Genomic DNA, 19,769 nt, shown 5'->3' on the forward strand with positions numbered 1-19,769 from the left:
AACTCGACATCATGATATCGGCAAGTTCGCCGCCTTGACAGATGCAGTCCGGACTCCCAAACTTCGACAACGTGGAAAATCATGTTTCAACTCGCGAAGTGTCCGGCGATTTTCATTCGAATTGTTCGCATTTCATGGTGCGGCACGACTATCATCGTCTGCCATCCGAGCATGGACACCAGGCGTCGATGCGTTCGCTGCAGGAACAGTTGGCGAGCTGCAGCAGAACCCGATCAGCTATGCATTTTTAACGGCGTTTTTTTTCCTTCCCTACTGGCATTGGAGGAACACGGCGCGGTGGCTGAAGGACAGCCTTCTAAAGGCGCTCCTCGCCTATCGCAGGAACGTCGCGGAGGCGTCGACAAAAGATGGCTTGACGGCTAGATTCAGCGAGTCTAATACGCCAGTACTCGCACCAGGCTTGCACCATTGGTCGATAATACGGTTGACTGACGGCATATGTGTAGCAACAATTACGCGAACGATGAAGTGCTGCGTTATTGCGATCTGCAGCGGCGATCAATTCTAAGTCATCACAACTTATGCGCTTTCCTGTTCGACAGAGAGACTGACACGGTGTTGGGGAGACCACCGATCTCAAACGGGACCCTCTCTCGGTTGTAGGCTCATTTGCAGCTGCTCCACGACGACAGGCACTACATGGTGCGAGCAGGTCAGTCAATTGGAACGCGGTCGAACGGTTCTTATATGCAGCAGTCAAGCACGCTGAGACGTCGTACACCCACGTTTACTAAGAGCAGCTCACAGTGGACCTCAGGGTTGAGTCTGGGGCCATCCCCTCAAGCGATCACCGATACCTTTAATTGCACTCTAATTTGCGCGCGTTGGAGCAGCACTTTTAACCACCCAAGCATCGAATCGGGTGGGTGCGCGACAGCTATCGGATTACGGTATCATCACCCAAAACGTCCTAGGATTTTGGGCGGACACGAGGCTCCAATGGTTGACAGACTGGAGGAATTCACTAAAACAGCGTCGGCCCCGTCGCGTGGTGCATTCAGGAAACTCTTATAGCCTCGGCAGTGGAAGCAGCCGGGTTGGAACTCTGTGGGAACGGCTGTGGGGTCAGCTGATACATCATGACCAACCGGGGCGACACAAGCTTCTTTCCTATTGGGGTAACGGACCGGATAGATTAGCTGGGCCATCCATAAGGCTGACACCTGGGTAAACCGCTTTCAGACACCCGAAGAATCGCCGCGGGCGTTCATGCCTGGGTCCTGACCAACGTCTCACGCTCAGGAACCGCCGCCAGCGGAAGAATTTATTCAAGCTGCAGACCACTTGGCCTGCTTCCCCACCTGATATCGTCTTGACCGGGGAATTTAACATTGTTCCGAGCATTCAGCTATACCGGTTGGTTCACCTTCGTGCAAGCAGGCCGGAGAGTGTCGTGTTGACAGACCAGCTGAACCATTTTGGCCTTGAGGACACGCGCTTGCTGAAAGAGCACGTGGGGGACGAGAAGTATATTGATCCCGTGGACTACTTCACTTACTGATACGATAGCAAGGTGAGCAGAATTGACCGCTTCTACGTCCCTAAGCAGGTATGCGAGCGGGACGGATATCACCTGATAAATCGGCAGGAACTGATCAACGTGAATATTGAAGATAAACGGGAGGAGCACCTGCCGAAAGTATCTCCGCCAATTAAAGGAAGCAATCATCTCCGCATTCCCAGCTGCCTCAAGCAGTAGCTGCTGGGGTACTTCCACAAATCGTGCAAACTCGCGAGGGAGGTTCTCCAAATCGATTGCCCGGTGGCTACGACCGAGGAATGGTGACCATTCGACGCGATTCTGCCAACGATATTCAAATTGCTTCTGAACGCCGGGCCATGTATCCATCGGATGGTCGAAATCCGCTGGCCTCGCTCCCACTTCGATACCCGTTTGTTATTTCACCGCAACCTCTCCGGCGTGCGCTCTAGACCGGTACCAATGCGTAAAGCAGTGACAGAGCTCAACCGGCACAAAGCGGTAGGCCCGGATGGGCTCAACAATGCTTTGTACAAAGATAGTCAGTTAATGATGGTGCCGACGTTGGTCACAATGCGCAATGCAATTGTAGCAGGGGTGGATATACCACCGTCGTTTCAGCAAGCACTCATCATCCTGTTACGCAAGAAAGAAGATTCCGCCGACACAATGGATTACAGACATATCTCGCTTTGCAGACGAGTTGCAAATTTTTGCGAAAGTATTGCATCGAGACTGCAGAGGATTATACGTAAGCTCATCAGAAGCGCTCAAGAGGGGTTTATTGAAGGGCACCAGATGAGGAAGGCGGTGATGATGATGCTTACTCAGTTAACGATGGCAACTTGTGACCCCGGGTAGCCGGCGGACGTCTGTCGTTTCATTCTGCTATTAAATTTCCGGGAGGTTTATGAAACAGTGAACCTAAATTTCTACACGAGACGTTGCAGCGCTTCGGTTTGAGAGAGTGGTTCGTCGGGATAATCCGGCGCATGCACACCGGCACGAGCGCGACATTCGCGGTGAATGAAGGGATCTCTGAGGCTGTGCCTGTGGAGTTCTGCATACGACAGGGTTGTTTACTGGCGCTCCTTACGATTCTTTATGGCCGCAGAAATCCTCAGCATTGCGATCCACCAAGCAGAAGATTAGCAGCCCCCCCCCGGCCACTGGTATGGATACGAAGCAACACGTCTTAGCGGCTTTGTCGATGACTTAGCCATTTTCCTCTCCCAAGCACAGCAGGTGCCGTTGGCAATGAAAATTGTCAAGCAATTTGGTACACGCTCGGTTTACGCGTACAGACCACGAAGAGAAAACTCATTTTTTTAACAAGGAACAAAATCTGACGGAAAACGCAGGGCTCTCCGTGCTCCAGACACCGGACACGGTGCGGTGTCTGGGATACGAGATTGGGATAAGCGCTATAGAGAACTCCACTTGGGCTATACGGATAAACAAAGTCAGGCGACGGTACACTCACAACAACAAAGGTCTCTACCAGCGTTGCAAATCGAGTGATGTTATTAAACACTATAGTCCTGCCGTCTATCTTGTTCACCGCTGCAGTGTTTGAGCAGCCTCAGGGGGCTGAGATGAAACTACAGCAGCTGTACAGACGCTTCTAATGGCGCCAGGCCATTGATCCGAACGAGGCCATTCAGATGAAGGGAACATCAATGATCCTGAGCCGCCATTAGTTGGATCCGGCGTTATTGTTGACATTAAAGCAGCTGGGGGTGGGGGTGATCTCTGTCGAAATCGCGATCAAGACACAATACACGAAACACGCGCTGCAGCAGCTTACTCAGCGGCTGACAGGTATCTTGGCGCGTGGCGTCGGTGGACCTTAAGAGAGTGCTCTTCGTCGGCCGTGACGGCAGCGGGGCCATGCCTTACTCCGCGGGCGACACCTTGCCGCCGTGCGTTTAGATTTAGGCAAACACCGGGTAAACAGCTACTACAACTGTTGAGGGAGTGGCTCGAGCCGCCGGTGGGGTACTTACCAGTCTATGGGAATATGGTCTCAACAATCCCAGCGCGGGTGGCACAATGGACCTGAAGCTGGTTGGATAGCAACGAGGGAATTATCTCCACTGCCGACTCGCTCCTGACGCCGGCAGAGGGTGCAAACGGCAGGCGAACAGAGGTGGACACTTTCTGGCAGACTTTTAGCTGGAGCAAGAATGCTTGGATACGGGACCATAAGGGTCGAATGATCGATGTCGTCACGTACAATCGGGTCGCCGATGAGCCTTCAGGTCACTTTGGCATACTACGATCTGGACCGGCCGAATATGTGTCACATTTTCCACGCACAATCGGACTTGACTGCCGCCACACATAAAAAATGTTGTGAACGTGGGCAATCGCGGTATTTCTCGCTTCGCCGGCAATTTCGATCGATGCGGCGCTGGCCGCGACGCCGCCATTAAGACTCCGACAGCCACCAGCAGAGCTTGACGCTTTCAGCTAGGAGATACAACCGGATGGGCACATTATGTCTAAGTCATTCACCCTGACCTAGGCAGCCATCCGCCGATCCGGCTGGTGCAACACGAAAACGGCTTTCGGTGGTCCCGTGTCTCAGAAGAAGGCGATAGTCCAGCATCTTGCGCCGGTGGTATTTGCAGCGCATCGTGCCCTTCATCGCTTTCCATGGTGGTGCAAAGCGGCGGTGCGCAATGCACACCTACCGAAAGCACTCGGCAGGTAGCGATCTGGCGAACGATTGGTACGCAACTCAACAAGATGGAGCAATGGAGAGAGAACGGCAAGCGGCAACAAGCAGCGATGGATCCCCTCACAAACCTGAAGTGAGATTCAATTTTGACGAAGTTACCTTATTGGACCCCCGCACCCCTCGTAACGCTAGGGGGAGTTCCGGCTACAGGTCCTCCTCCTACCCAACTACCACACACCTTCGGTGCGGGTTGGCAGGGCGGTTAACCATTGGATGGTTGTTCGTCTGCATATTAGCCTATCTCCGGCGATGTGTCATCGTACCGCCCTCGCGCTTGTGTCGGTCATACAGAAACGCTTATGCATCTGCTATGGGAGTGTCCAAGCGCAGCAGCATGTTGGGCAACGCTTGAAGTACACTAAACGTGTGATTAGTGGCCACAGAAGCGGTTGCGCGAGATGAAGACGTGCTGTGCAAGCCGGCACGGACCAGCAAGGTCATCACGAACACGATGGACCCAATTACACGAACGGTACCCTGACACGAATTACCGCGGGGTGGTTTTAACAGCCAAAGGCGATGTGGATTTTAGGATTTAGCACTACGGCAGATCCAAGCGGTTGCACCCGCCAACATCGGCAGTCGGATCGTCTAATCAAGGGAGCACGGTTACATACATTCCTGGACCTCATCCAACAAACTCCGAGCGCGATTCCCCGCGGCAGCGACTCGGCCGTGCAGAGCAACGGGAGCAGTAGCCACTTGCGCTCATTACCTGGTTAAAGTCATTGCAGATATCTTGCGCATAAGTTACCCACAACTAGCCAATCTGCTTCACCACCACAATTAAGAACAATATTAAACAAACGGAAAAATCCATGCGAAAAAAAATGTTTACCGTGGATGATGTCCATACGTAATTATCAGAAGCGAGTGTCGCACCCAGTCACATTCCCTTAAAAGGAAATCACTAATACTTCACACTATCCTTTATTTTAAAAGAGGGGAGCTGCTATTTACCACTCACTTTTCGCTAGCTACCACTCATTCACCATCAAAACAATATTGAACAAACGCAAAGTTCGTGCAAAATCATAATCGTTGAAAAGTAGCCATATACTAAACTGTTTTGTAGCATTTACTGTAAAAAAGTTCGATTACAATCTCCAGGTACTGGGTCGCCTTCGCTGTGCTCAAGATGGTTCAGAACTGGCTTCTGACCGAATTTTTTGAAGACACAATTTACTTCATACCTCCAGCGCTTGAGGCGATAAATGAAAATCATTTACTTTCAATTATTTCATGGTGGGGTGCCGTTAAGCAAAATGAGGTGCCGTTAACATCTCTCTTTCAAAAGGTATTATCATCTTAATCTCATTTAATATGTGACAGTCACGAGATAGAGACTAGTGGCCGAATTCTATTTTAACTGTAATTATGGTAAGGGAAACACTTATTATTTCCATTATAAACATTTAAATCCTTTCGGTACCCCTTCTGTTCTCGAAGCGTTAAGTGCCTTCCTAAGTCTTGCGCGGTACTATTGCTCTACCACAGGAATGTCCGGTCTGAATGAGGATTGGGGTGAGCTCATTGCCGTTGTGTCCGCAACACAAATTTCGCGGGCTCCGTCTTCACGATAAGCAGACGTGCACGAGTGCAACTTTTAATCCTGTTTTACTCCTGCTGGACAGAATGTCGCATTCCAAGTTACTAATCTAGGGATTCGAATGTCAGGTCTGGAAGCATTAAATTTCCGACGACATGTCGCCAGCTCCCAACGGTCGATGTGGAAAAGGATTGGAGGAGGCCACGATTTACCATCCCCGTCCACCAGCTTGTGCCCCGGCAATCATTTAGCCGAGTGCATGCTGTCTGTACCTTACGATTTGGCGGATGGGAGCAAGCATTCTCCTAGCACCTGCTAAATCGCTTGCCCGGGCGCACTCGGGTTCGACAATGCCTCAGATATGAAGTGGCTTCATCAAAGCTCCCCGAAAGCCGTTCGCACCAATAGAGTCGATTTTGAGAGAAACGCGTGCTTGGTACGCTGTGTCCGCACGGAGAGTTCCAACTTATGTCCCCCGCCATGTAGGCGTAATTAATAATCCCGGGATAACTTTGTGACGACTGCGGTCGGTCGACGTTGGGCCCGCAATATTGCCTGTAGAAATTGTGCAGCTCCTCTCCGCTGATTTGTAGCTCAAAAGCTTGGGCGCATCCTATGAGTTCGCAGGGCCCAGTTCTTATCACCAAGTTCCAATTCCAATCTCGTAGCCCAGATACCTTATTATCCCATTCGTGGGGACGACATCGATGTTCACGTACTGCTCAAGAGCGACGGACCGGCCAAACCTAGCTTTACTGACTCTTGGCGGGTGGACATGAGACCCGACGAAGCTTCAAATACGCAGGCAACCTGGAGAGCGTGAGGAATGTGCCGTACTATCTCGAGGAAATAGTAAAATAGTATACAAACGCCGAAAAAGTGAATCTGCTCGGGCTGACCAGGGAACGGCAACCCGCAGAGATGAAGTTCCTGCTTGAGAGCAATTCCTTAAACCTGCGCTACCACCAGAGTAGAAATGGAGAGGATCGCATGTTCAAAAAGCAGGGTCCCATGGAAAATTTCCATTAATCTACAATACAATTTCGGCGTATTGAAATTATTTTATTTTCTCATAAAAACAAACTACAAGGTTGCTATCAGTTGAACACGGAATAGGGTTTCTCGGAATTGTAAAGCAGTCGTGTCAGGCCGCCTGTCTCGAAACTTCGACGTAACGTACCCAAATCATACGCACATATTATTTTCATATGGTCCGCATTCGCATTGCTGCTATCGGCTTCCCGTCTGCGCGCTTTAGGTTATGTGGTGTATTTTGAAATGGAGAGTATTGATCATAAATAGTTATGTTAGTACAAGCTAGAAGCTAACGTGAAATGGTGAAATATCATGTGGGCGATTGGTTTATTGTCGACTGGATCATTAATCTCTTAGAAATTTTCGATTCTGTAATGGCTGTAGCGGAGCTACCTCGCTCCTAAAGTCAGAGGAAAACTTTAGACTCAGAGAGTCACTTAGTTCTATTAAACTAATGGGTTTAACAAATCAGGGAGTCGTACAAGCTTTTAAAGCTTAACTAATTCTAATTCCAAGGATTCAGGGGTTCGTAGAACCAAGTGGCAACTAGTGCCCAAGAGGATTTACCTTAGAAAGGCTTCTATCTCTTAAAGACAATGAAAGCCTTAAAATCAAAAAGGGAACTGCACTTTATTTCATTATTTAAATCTAAAAACCTTCCCTAGCTAAATTTAAAATAGGTTTTGGCCGCCAGATTTATATCTGGTGGCGACCACATTTGTTACCTATAATAAATGGGATTTAAGTAACTAACTATTTTAAAATTAGAAAAAAGGGTATTTACTTATAAAGTTAATGTACCACAACAACGGTTCTCCAACCGATGTGTGCCCCATTACACTTGCAGTGCGAGCAAGATGACCGATAAAAGCTAAGAGAAAATAATACCAGCTGTCTAAAATCTTCTGAACACGGATAGCAGTTTGCATACAATAACAATCAATAAAGACGACGCCATCCTCAGGCAGTAAACGCCTTGAAGTTGAAAATGTTAACGATGATGCTTTCCGAGCATTGCTGCCAAAACTGCGTAGAGTTTAATCCACTTTAGAACAACACAAATCGTGATTATTGCACACTGTCAAAGTGGACAGGATGGGGGAATCAAGCAATCTGACTACGACCAACCTCATATGCGAGTTTGATGCTAAAGCGTGAGAGAATCTTAACGCTTTTGGATGAGCGATTAGTTATCACACTAAAATTCCGTAACGCGATGGCAAGCGCACAGGACAAGCAAAAACAATACGGACCAACATGGTCGCAAAATCACTGATTGCTTTAATGTGGGAGACAAAGCTTGTTCAACTACAGCTACTCTACCTTAAAAGGCAATTCCTGTATTACCTAGTGGTACTACAACACTACTACCGCGTTTCATCGGGCCATCTACGGTGGCCAAGGAGGTTAAAGAACTCAGTTATAGGCTCATCCTCCCGCCGTTTATGGATACGCACCCGTCTTTCTTGTGGGTCGTCTGAAACGATATGTTGATCCACAGGAGATCACATATTCCCATATGTCTTAGGAGACCGATGGTGACGCCGACCGTGAGTTGAGTGTCGTTCACGTGGGGGTGACGGGGAAGCTAAGTAGCTTTCAACCGACAACCCCCCCCCTCCTTGAAGGGACTCGAGAGCGAGGATACCTGCGCGCTTGACGTGAGTCTGGCTACATCAGCTGCTCCAAAAGGTCCAGTCCAAGTTTCAGTATTTTATGACCCTAGCAATCCTTCGAGTGAACATCGAGGATCTCCGAAGTCAGTCGCAAAGCTTGACTTTTGAGAACCTGGATCCGTCGTTCAGCAGCGCTCTACGCCTGAAAGGAAGCAGGATAGGCAACCACGAGTTGTTTGTCCAACCGCCACTCCAATCGGAAGCCGCGTGCATTGGTAAATGCAGCTGTGTACCAACGCTTTCTTGTCGACAGGTTGCGTACCCACCGCTTCATTGAAGCATAAGCTTCATATCCTCGTCCAATGAACAGAAAACCCGGAGAGTTTTGACGCTTGGGAACCCGTCGACACTTTGCGCGTCGATGTGCCGGGACTGGTGTCTTCCTATGAAAAGGAGCACCAATTGGAGGTTTTCCGCTAGTTCCAAATGGACTAGCAGGAGCAGATTAATGAAGGGAAGCAGGGGGTACCTTACCGTCCATGAGTTCTCTCACACGCGAAATAGTGCGATTGATTTGCTGCGACCATTGTTTTGCCATATCTGAATGTGGCTGAACACGGCTCAGTACTGGCCGGCGGTTTCTTTCGGACTCAGCACGACCATTCCACGAGTGGTAGACGTCATAAACTTATGAGTGCCAAAGTGGCGCGCTCTAAATCGACGCACTAATTCCACCCGAACGTGGCCATTTGGATGGAGGTGGCATATGTAGTTTGCCACCAATCACATAGCCATTTGCGAGCTTGTGACACCGACAGGACAATCGTCAGTTCAGCTTTATACTTAACGTCCTGCGTCAGAACTCCATTGTGAATGGTCTGAACGACAGATGTTGATTTTACTCAACTGAGGAACCAGATGCACTTTTATGGGCAGTGCTCTCATAAATGGTCGCTGGGCTAGTTTATTTGGCGCAGACGACGAGACAATTTTCTTGTTGACGTGAGGAAAGTTTGTCTTTGCATCGTTAGGTGTTTTCATGTTTTAAATAATGGATGAATTCTGGATGGGCATTATTGCGCCACCATCCTTCCACATTAGCTCGCTGACTTTATCAACGCTTTGCGGTGATGGCAGCGTGTCGACTCATTACAGTCGACAATGAGCGACGAAACTTAATCCTTACGTTGCAAGCGAGATGGATGATTGTGCTTAGTTGACAGCGCGATGGCAGCAGTAGCTGTCGGCGTTATAATCGTGACACTAGGCGACAGCGGCATATTATCGCTGCGCGTTGGCTTTGGTATGGTTGTGTGGGTGTCTTGCAGACTACCCGCTAGTTTTGCTCCTTTTATAAGGTGGCATTAGGGGTGCCGTTTGAATATACCCTAATTGGTGCACACACTGGTCGTTTGATGAGTCTATGAGAGGGCTTTAGCGGCGCATCGGAGACGGCTCGCTGTCCCTCGTTCCTCCCGTTGACGATGCTTACGAAAATATAATCGTTCTTTAAGAGGGTGGTGCTGTAACGGGCTAAATGCCTTATGTTACACGCCCTTCAAGCACACATAACGTTGATGTCAATTAGATCGTGTGAAGTGTATTGATCTGTCTTGGGTAAGGCTCCCAAGGTGACCCTCCCTTGTGTATGTAATGCACACAGATGCATTCGCATTAAAGGGGATGGCATCTGACATCATCTACGAATTAGAGTATTAAAATTAACACGTTCGCCCTGAACGGGTGCACATCTACAGAGGTGGCGTCCAATCATTAGAAAAACAGGTTTGCGCACCGTGTACTAGGAAGTAAGTTTAATATTGATATATATTTATTATAACTCATTATAAAAGGCTAATAGTATATCTTATATAACTAAATTTAGAAGGAGATCTATTTCAATCTCTTATGGCAGCCACTATGGCCACAGACATTACTTAATACTACGGCCACAGACAAAACTACTATGGCCACAGACATGAATACAATTTTGCTAACTTCACTACTTAATTATGTTGAAGATGCCATAAATAGAAAAATGGCCAATGAATAATAATAGTCATATCGGATCTTACCTCCCAATTCATATCATATAAATGAGGATAGATAATTTTGATTAAAAGCGACACAATAACAGCTACTAACACATCTAACAACTGAAAGACAAGCACAACATTCCATCTTAATTGATTTGATGTGACCATAATTACATTAAAACAAACACGTTTAGATATAGAGAGCAGATTTGGATCAACCCATTTTTAACGCAAATTTGTAAATTTCAACACAAATCGAGCTAGAAAACTGCAGCACTTTCAGCAGGCATGTTATGGAAGAACATATGAATGTGGTAGCTGCTGCAAATGGCTATGAAATAGTCACCAAGTCCTCATGCAAGCAACGAAATGGACAACAAGTTGTGCACTATAAATTCGTATCGTGGAGGCATAGTTCGGAATCGTCACGAACTTGTCTAACAAATAAAAATTCNAACGTCCTGCGTCAGAACTCCATTGTGAATGGTCTGAACGACAGATGTTGATTTTACTCAACTGAGGAACCAGATGCACTTTTATGGGCAGTGCTCTCATAAATGGTCGCTGGGCTAGTTTATTTGGCGCAGACGACGAGACAATTTTCTTGTTGACGTGAGGAAAGTTTGTCTTTGCATCGTTAGGTGTTTTCATGTTTTAAATAATGGATGAATTCTGGATGGGCATTTTTGCGCCACCATCCTTCCACATTAGCTCGCTGACTTTATCAACGCTTTGCGGTGATGGCAGCGTGTCGACTCATTACAGTCGACAATGAGCGACGAAACTTAATCCTTACGTTGCGAGCGAGATGGATGATTGTGCTTATTGACAGCGCGATGGCAGCAGTAGCTGTCGGCGTTATAATCGTGACACTAGGCGACAGCGGCATATTATCGCTGCGCATTGGCTTTGGTATGGTTGTGTGGGTGTCTTGCAGACTACCCGCTAGTTTTGCCCCTTTTATAAGGTGGCATTAGGGGTGCCGTGTGAATAATATACCCTAATTGGTGTACACACTGGTCGTTTGAGGAGTCTATGAGAGGGCTTTAGCGGCGCATCGGAGACGGCTCGCTGTCCCTCGTTCCTCCCGTTGACGATGCTTACGAAAATATAATCGTTCTTTAAGAGGGTGGTGCTGTAACGGGCTAAATGCCTTATGTTACACGCCCTTCAAGCACACTTAACGTTGATGTCAATTAGATCGTGTGAAGTGAATTGATCTGTCTCGGGTAAGGCTCCCAAGGTGACCCTCCCTTGTGTATGTAATGCACACAGATGCATTCGCATTAAAGGGGATGACATCTGACATCATCTACGAATTAGAGTATTAAAAGTAACACGTTCGCCCTGAACGGGTGCACATCTACAGAGGTGGCGTCCAATCATTAGAAAAAGAGGTTTGCGCACCGTGTACTAGGAAGTAAGTTTAATACTGATATATATTTCTTATAATTCATTAAAAAGGCTAATAGTATATCTAATATAACTAAATTTAGAAGGAGATCTATTTCAATCTCTTATGGCAGCCACTATGGCCACAGACATTACTTAATACTACGGCCACAGACAAAACTACTATGGCCACAGACATGACCACAATTTTGCTAACTTCACTACTTAATTATGTTGAAGATGCCATAAATAGAAAAATGGCCAATGAATACTAAGTTTCATCGGATCTTACCTCCCAATTCATATCATATAAATGAGGATAGATAATTTTGATTATAAGCGACACAATTACACCTACTAACACATCTAACAACTGAAAGACAAGCACAACATTCCATCTTAATTGATTTGATGTGACCATAATTACATTAAACAAACACGTTTAGAAATAGAGAGCAGATTTGGATCAACCCATTTTTAACGCAAATTTGTAAATTATAACACAAATCGAGCTAGATACCCGCAGCACTTTCAGCAGGCATGTCATGGAAGAACATATGAATGTGGTAGCTGCTGCAAATGGCTATGAAATAGTCACCAAGTCCTCATGCAAGCAACGAAATGGACAACAAGTTGTGCACTATAAATTCGTATCGTGGAGGCATAGTTCGGAATCGTCACGAACTTGTCTAACAAATAAAAATTCGAGAGGCGAAAGGCAGTGCACTCAGTGGCTGTCCTTTCAAAAGTGTTGGACAGGAATCGAAAGCTAAAGCTATGCGTCATGGTTGAGTGTGTTCACCAAGGAATTTAAAGTTCACATTAACAATCTTCTCCCAATTACAGACGGCACCTGGTCCTTTTCAATTACATGCGAATATCATAACCACGAACCTTCCACCGCTAGGACCGCTCATTCAGTTCACATTCGTACCTCCGAGTCTTAAGAGAGAAAAATTGCTTGGCAATTTCAATCTGGTTTGAAAGCAAGGCATGTTAAAATTATCATGCGAGAGCAAGGTCAGCAATTGGAACTCACTAAGCGAAAGCTCTGTAATTTGAAGCGAAAAAAAATAGTCAGGAAACTCGATGGACGAACTCAAATGGACATGCTGTTCAAAACCTTCACGGACTTTGGGTTTAAAATAAATATAAAATAGATTACAATGGGCGCATCACACATGTGTTCTTCGCTCATCCAGAGAATGTGGACTCATAAGAAAGAACTTCGACGTCTTGTTGCTAGATTGCACCTATCAAACAAACAAGACGAAATTTCCTTCGTTCCGCGTTGTTTGAAATACATGCTATATTTCACGTTCTTGGCGGCCTTCGTTCTTATGAAGATCGAGGATAATGCCTCGTGAGTTACCGCGATCAACTTATTCCGACGACTTCATCACGCCTACCATCAACCGAAAGTATTTATTATTGGCTGAGAGCTTATTCTATTGAATGTTTGCGGATGCTGTTTCCTTTGGGAACTATCCTGCTTTGCATTTGGCACATTGAGAGGAACGTCGTCGCCAAAGCAAGCCCCATTTTACTGGAAAGGATGTCGAGTGGAAAGCATTTTTGAAGGATTAGAGATCGGTAACGTACCATCCGTTGTTTGTGATCAGTAATTTCATCACATTCTAAGTCATTCCTTGTTGTGCAGATGGTTTACTCAACCACTATCGCGGAGTTCGATGTAAATTGGGACGTTTTTCAACTCATATAGACAGAACGTTACACGGAATCTGTGGATTATCTAGCCAAGACGTGGATCGACCTCCAGCATGAAATTTCTTCGATAATGGGTAAATTTGATTCGACACTTCGGTTACACAGTCACTCTACGCGAAGAAGGGGCCCACTATATCTTGAAAGAGTTCATCGCAAGTTGCATGGAAAATATGTTTGGGTGTTGCGAGCAAATAGTTTAGTCCATATTCCAGATCGAATTCACCACGGTGCTGGCGTATCAGCATGGAAAATTACCTTTCGCGCAGCCTACCCCACGTGGTGATATATTTCAACATATCAAGATCTCATATTACACCCTTCGATAAATAGTTAAACAGGTGAGTTTATAACATTCCTTTCATCCTGCGTTTTTTCTTAATCACTAAGGTTTGCAATGACAGCTGGAGAAAGCACGACGACCAATGGCAACCGGCGCGAAGTCATGCTCTTCTGCTTTTGCTACCATCTGGGGAATTCTTTGCGAATATCATTTGCGGCAGATCATCGCAGGCGGGAGGAGGCTTGAATTGAACTGCTTTGATGTTCATTGGCACCTTCATCAACTCCCTTCAGTACGACCTCCAGTTGCAGGCCACCCAGATGATGCTTTGCCAGTCATTTTCGAAATATTACGAGACGATTTCAGCATCCTGCCTCGATACCAGGAAGTGACAGTCTTGGACGATCTGGAAGACTTATCACATGTAATTCTCGGTGATTGGTTATTTTCCGTTTGAAATTTCGATGGGTACTAACGCTGTCTAAATAAGCAAACACCACAAGTTCTAGAAGAACCGGAAGTTACTCGAACGAGAGGAAGACCAAGCGGAACGAGTAACAAGACCTCGACGCGACGAGTCCCTTCACAATTTGAATCAGTGGTGGGAATGACTCTTAGGAAAAGAAAGGCGCCGACTTGCGGCGTTTGTCATCAAACGAAACACCGACGCTCACCTGCAGCGTGCCTCGTTAATGTACAGAGCCAAGGTCAATCATTCGCAACAATTGAGCTTCATCCTAAAGAACATTTTAAACAACAATAGCGATCATTCCAACACCCGACTCTTAAGAGTATTTTTTAATAATCTACCATATATAGATATTAGAAAACAACCCCGTTATTCCGGGCACCCTTCAGTTTTCTCTGCTACTGTTGTGAAATGGGCAACGCTTAGCTCGTTCGGTGTGTCGCCCAGATGAATGCCTAGCATACTTTGCGTTCATTGACTTCAGGAAGCGGAATGTAAATCAGGTTTTGCAAACCTGTAAGTATTTATAATCAGCTGAAATTCACATTTATGACCAAATATGTAACGGGCTGAAATTGCCCTATTGTTACACAGTCCCCATTAAGTACACTTGGTGTACTTAAGGGAATAATCATTTACTTAGAAGAAGTAATTAGACCCAGCACTCGGGTGTGGTTCACATTTGTGACCAACCCTTGTGTATGTGATGCACATGGGTGCATTCACATTAGGAGGGATGACGCCTAGCGTCATTCGTTACGCGAGGTATCAAGAAAAATACGCTAGCAATACATATTAAGTGTTATCTCTAAAGATGACATTTTGATTGGTAAAAATAGATATTTACATTTAATGTGATTCAATATAAATGAATCTGAAAACTACTTTCTACTTAATTTGTGCGCACGAGGAGCTGGATGACCGGCCCCGTGACGACACTTGACTAAAGTACTTAGTGCGTTAGGTGAGATCGTCGCTAACGCGCCCACCACAACTACCTCACTGCACGCAAGAGAAACTGGTTAAATTGCTTCCTCGCTGTGCTACGGTGTGTGTCTAAGTAGAGCGTGACCGCATTACGACGTGCCCGCCTACAAAATATACAGAATTTACCGCCGTCTGAGTGCTGGAACAAGTCGTATGGTACATTCGTTGCGCCGAGCACTAATACGCGTCATGCTTGTTGCCATGCTTTGCTTCTGAATTAATTTTTTTTCGGCGTCAGATCTACTCGAACAGAGAGCGAGTGAATTTCATCTATGAGAACGTATAGCAGACCTTTTCTCTCGCGCCAAATTAAAAAGTGTTTTAGCCAGCATACAAGACAAACGTCAATTAGTTTAGCTGTCACCTTACCACTTTGACACCAAGCTGGCAGATAAAACGGCAAAAAAAACTGGCATTTTCTTTCGTTGCCTAGGCCTGAGCAAGATACGACTTGCCTGTTTTTGGCGACTAGTAGTAATAATTGCAACAGATTGAAGCGTGAACCACATAGAATCAATACAGCTCCTACACTATACCGCAAGATTCCTTACCAAGGACGTCGCTTTCCTGTGATATGCTGCGGAAACCGTGCGGGGTAATATCTGCTTCTTTAAACACTTCTTTCGCAGCATCTGGCCAGCAACATCTTCCCACTTGTCATTTGGTATTTCAGAGACAACCACGGCTGTACAAGAGCATCCCGACAATCGTAAGACGAATAACTAATGCTGGAGCTCGAGTCAACATACATGCCAGCATATCGCGCAATTTGGCTGTTTCCGCGGTTATGTCGGTGTCATCCTGCTTTCCTCCTCTGTGAAATGCAAATTTCAGTTAGGTTTAATGATACCATCTCGTAAGCAATTCCCGATAGATCTTACTTGTCCACATCTACAGCTGCTACCACGGCTTTAGGAGCATTTTTCTTCTCCAGCATTCCTTGTAGCGCGCCATGTAGCCTTCAACACGCTTTATGATAATTTTTTGAAAGTAGGGTTCTTTTCGTCTGTGCAACATCTGTGTTGTGTATACCGCACCATATGTCGCTCCCTGATGCAGGAACGCGCATTTTCACGCCGGCCGTAAAGTGCTCTCGCGCTTTTTTGTAAAATCAAAAGGTTTTGTTAGTGTAATTGGTTAGATCAATTGTCTGTGGCCGTTGTAGTTTTGTCTGTGGTCATAGTAGTCTGTGGCCGTAGTAGTTTTGTCTGTGGCCATAGTAGTCTGTGGCCGTAGTATTTATGTCTGTGGCCATAGCGGCTGCCTTCTATTCAATTTACATCAGTCTCAAACTCACTTCCTAGTACACGGTGCGCACGAGAAGACAAGTAACCACTTTCGTGACGTGGCATGTAACGGGGTGTATCGTTACATGAAATTAACACTTAAAGGTTGTTAATTAATATATTATCTCAAAGGTTGATAATATTTGGAGGATATTACTGTATATAGTAATGTTTAGAGTTCTTATCCATAAATAGGTATAGACCATTATATCTATTTATTCCGCAGACTAATCAGCTGTAGATGTAAGCAAAAGAGAGAGACAGGTAAGATAAGATAATAATTCAGTTGCATGTTTAGTATTAGTTCATAATTAAGTTAGAGTTAACAGATAGAAAGAAGATATACTTAATTATATTAATACGGTCTTCATTTTACCCTCTTTAAGCTAGTTACCTTAAAGAGAAGTCTTCCTCTGCACGTACTAGTGTACGTAAAATATCGTAAGGCACCACTCGCAACTGAAGCAGTGCGAAGTGGACTTGTACTGTAGCAGTACAAGTCGTAGTGCCCCGTTACATTGCATGTTTACGAGTACAAGTATGTTGGTTGAGGTGCCTTAGGCGCCCCCATCTACCTCGCTGCACGTGAGAGAAGACGGCTAACCACTTCCTCGCAATGGCCGAAGGTGTGTGCGTTGTAGTGCGGGGTCGCTTTAGAAGCGCCCGTTTTACAATATGCCACCTCAAAATACATGGCAAGAAGTGATCCTTAGATACTTGATTACACCAATTTGTTTTGTCTAGAATTTAATATTGTTTGGCAGTCAGCTAAATCTGGTGAAGAAAATGTAAGGCGCAATATGACAGCATGGACATTATGGCATAAACGTTAGTAAGTAATCATATTGACTTCAACAAATATTGCTATTTGGTTAATAATCAACTTTTCTATTATCATTCAAAATTGCAGATTTGGATGGGAGCTGCATTTTTCTTTTCACAATATTATTTGCAACTTTGTATTCTGTTATTTATTGTTCGATACGTTGCAAATAATGCGACACTTACTGTAAACTATTCTGTAGCAAATATTGTATTAAGTAATAAAATGACTGAAGCCTTGCCAAATGCGTGATTACTCTTTAAGGGCCTATCCCTTCAATTACATGTGGCTTCAAGCCACTCGTATCAAATGTGCTTTGCCTGGAATGTTTTTGAATTCTCTGTCCAAACTGTTGGTGTGCAAAAAACATCACGCTGGCCAGCGTGGTAAATCGACATATCAGGTCTGATTCGCGTGCTTCTTATGCCGCCATTCTGAATGCTCTCGTTCGACGACTACCAGGCACCACCCGACGAGCGCGTTCTCCGACGCTCCATGACCGGAAGCTTAAGATCCGGTGCCATCTCCGATGGTTCACCACCGGTACGACGAAAGCCAAATCCCCGCGTACCATCAGGCCCACTCGCCTGGCGGTATATCTGGGTGCTTCCATTAATTCCAATTCCAGGAGGAGGCACTAGAAGATTGGCACCAGGGCTGTTGATGTGTAACGAGCTCTGAGCCATCCGCGGTGACGACAAATTCAGTTTTATGCGACCCGAAGAGGACGAACGGGCTCGGAAAGGAGCCGGCTGAGGTGGAGCACCTACCGTGGCAGCACGACTACGCGATTCCCATCGACTCAACGAGGGCGAAAAGTAATCCTTTTGAGCAGTTCCACCAAATGGTCCAGTCGGGTTACTGGTATTGTTGGCATCGTTCGTAAGATTAGCAGGCGGACGAAACTCGAGCTTGACCTTGCTGGCATACTTTCGACCGCTCTTTTTATTCTTCCCAACAGTAAACGACACATAGTCACCCTGTCGAATGTCAATATTCCCGTCTTCATCTGGAATGAGGCGGAACGAAATACACGCCGAATCTTTTCGCGCAGGCGTGATAAGTCCACCAGCACCACGAATGGAATAGACCGTACCAGTATTCACCTTTCCTTCACGAAGATCATCCAAGCCTTCGCCAACCGATTCTACGTGCACAGGACGCGTGACAGCCGATGCCGACTTGGCCCGACGACGGTCACCACCAAGTTCGACTGGAAACATCTTTTGTTTTAGCTTGTCACAGTTCGTGCCATCAAAGAGCACCACCTGCATGCCCGTGCGCCAATTATATTGGTCCGACAGTGTAAGCACAGCGTGCTTGGTCATTTCATCGTCCACAAACTCAATGATCGCGTACGTTTCCCCGGCAGCAATTGGCGGCTTGAGCACAGCATTGCGCCCTGTGGTCGTATTTTGCTTCAAAAGTCGAAGATACGAAATCTCCCCACATTCCTGAAATGTTTCACGCAGCGACGCGACCGATGCATCTTCGGGCAAATTGTAGGCAATCGCTGTACGAGCCAACTTGCCATGGTACGTTTGATTAGGTGCCAGCGGCTCTTTACGACACACCATGGTCTCATCTTCATTAAGTAACAACTTAGTCGATAATTCCAGCGCTTTTTTAACCTGTTCCATGTCCGTCGTGAGCCTTTTCACACGTCCAAATGACGCCAATAGCTCTAGCTTGACGTATCCATCCATATTCATATTCTTGAGTAAAAACAAGTCGCCTAGGAGGTTTTCATCACAAAAGTAGTATTCCAATTGATCGCAAATGGTGCGAAGGAACGTAGCTGGTAATGGTGCACCAGTGGTTTCAGTATCTCCACCGTTGTGCGCTTCCCCACTGTCTTCATTCGATAGTTGTAACGATTGCACGGCTTGATTAATGGCTCCGATAGCGACATTGTCACTGGGTAGTGGGGGATGGACCATAACGTTAAGCACTGGAGGCGGTGGTCCCTGAGGAAGCGGCGGCTGATGGAGCCGCAAACTTGTATTCTGCATCTCAAGGTGGTGATTCGTAGCAGTCGCTGCAGCCGCGGCCATCATGGTCGTATCATCTGAGAACGAGTGCCAGGCTGAGTTTAAAGCCGACGGCTGAATTGGAGCCGAGAACGAACGGTTCCGGCTTGAAATGTAGTACTGCGAAGCCAATTGGGCCATCACATCCATTTCATTGGAGCGGTCGCCGCTGTGCTGGTTCGACAAGTGGCTGTCATTGCGTCTGTACGGGGGCGATCCAGCCGATGACAAGAAGCCGTCAGCAGCAAATGACGGCAGCGGTGGAGGCACATTCCCGTTATTAGAATTCGACAT

General features: G+C 46.3%; 1 protein-coding gene across 1 annotated transcript; it reads right to left on the bottom strand.

The window, feature by feature from the left end:
* Positions 1-17,900: 17,900 nt before the first annotated feature.
* Positions 17,901-19,769, bottom strand: CCR75_007885 (uncharacterized protein; the record flags this gene model as incomplete). The annotated part of the gene is made up of 1 exon (XM_067965941.1): positions 17,901-19,769. One exon carries the CDS (start codon positions 19,767-19,769, stop codon positions 17,901-17,903), a length of 1,869 nt encoding a protein of 622 aa, XP_067818781.1.

This window comes from Bremia lactucae, linkage group LG10, assembly GCF_004359215.1.
Source record: "Bremia lactucae strain SF5 linkage group LG10, whole genome shotgun sequence".
In the NCBI taxonomy this organism is placed as follows: Eukaryota; Oomycota; class Peronosporomycetes; order Peronosporales; family Peronosporaceae; genus Bremia; species Bremia lactucae.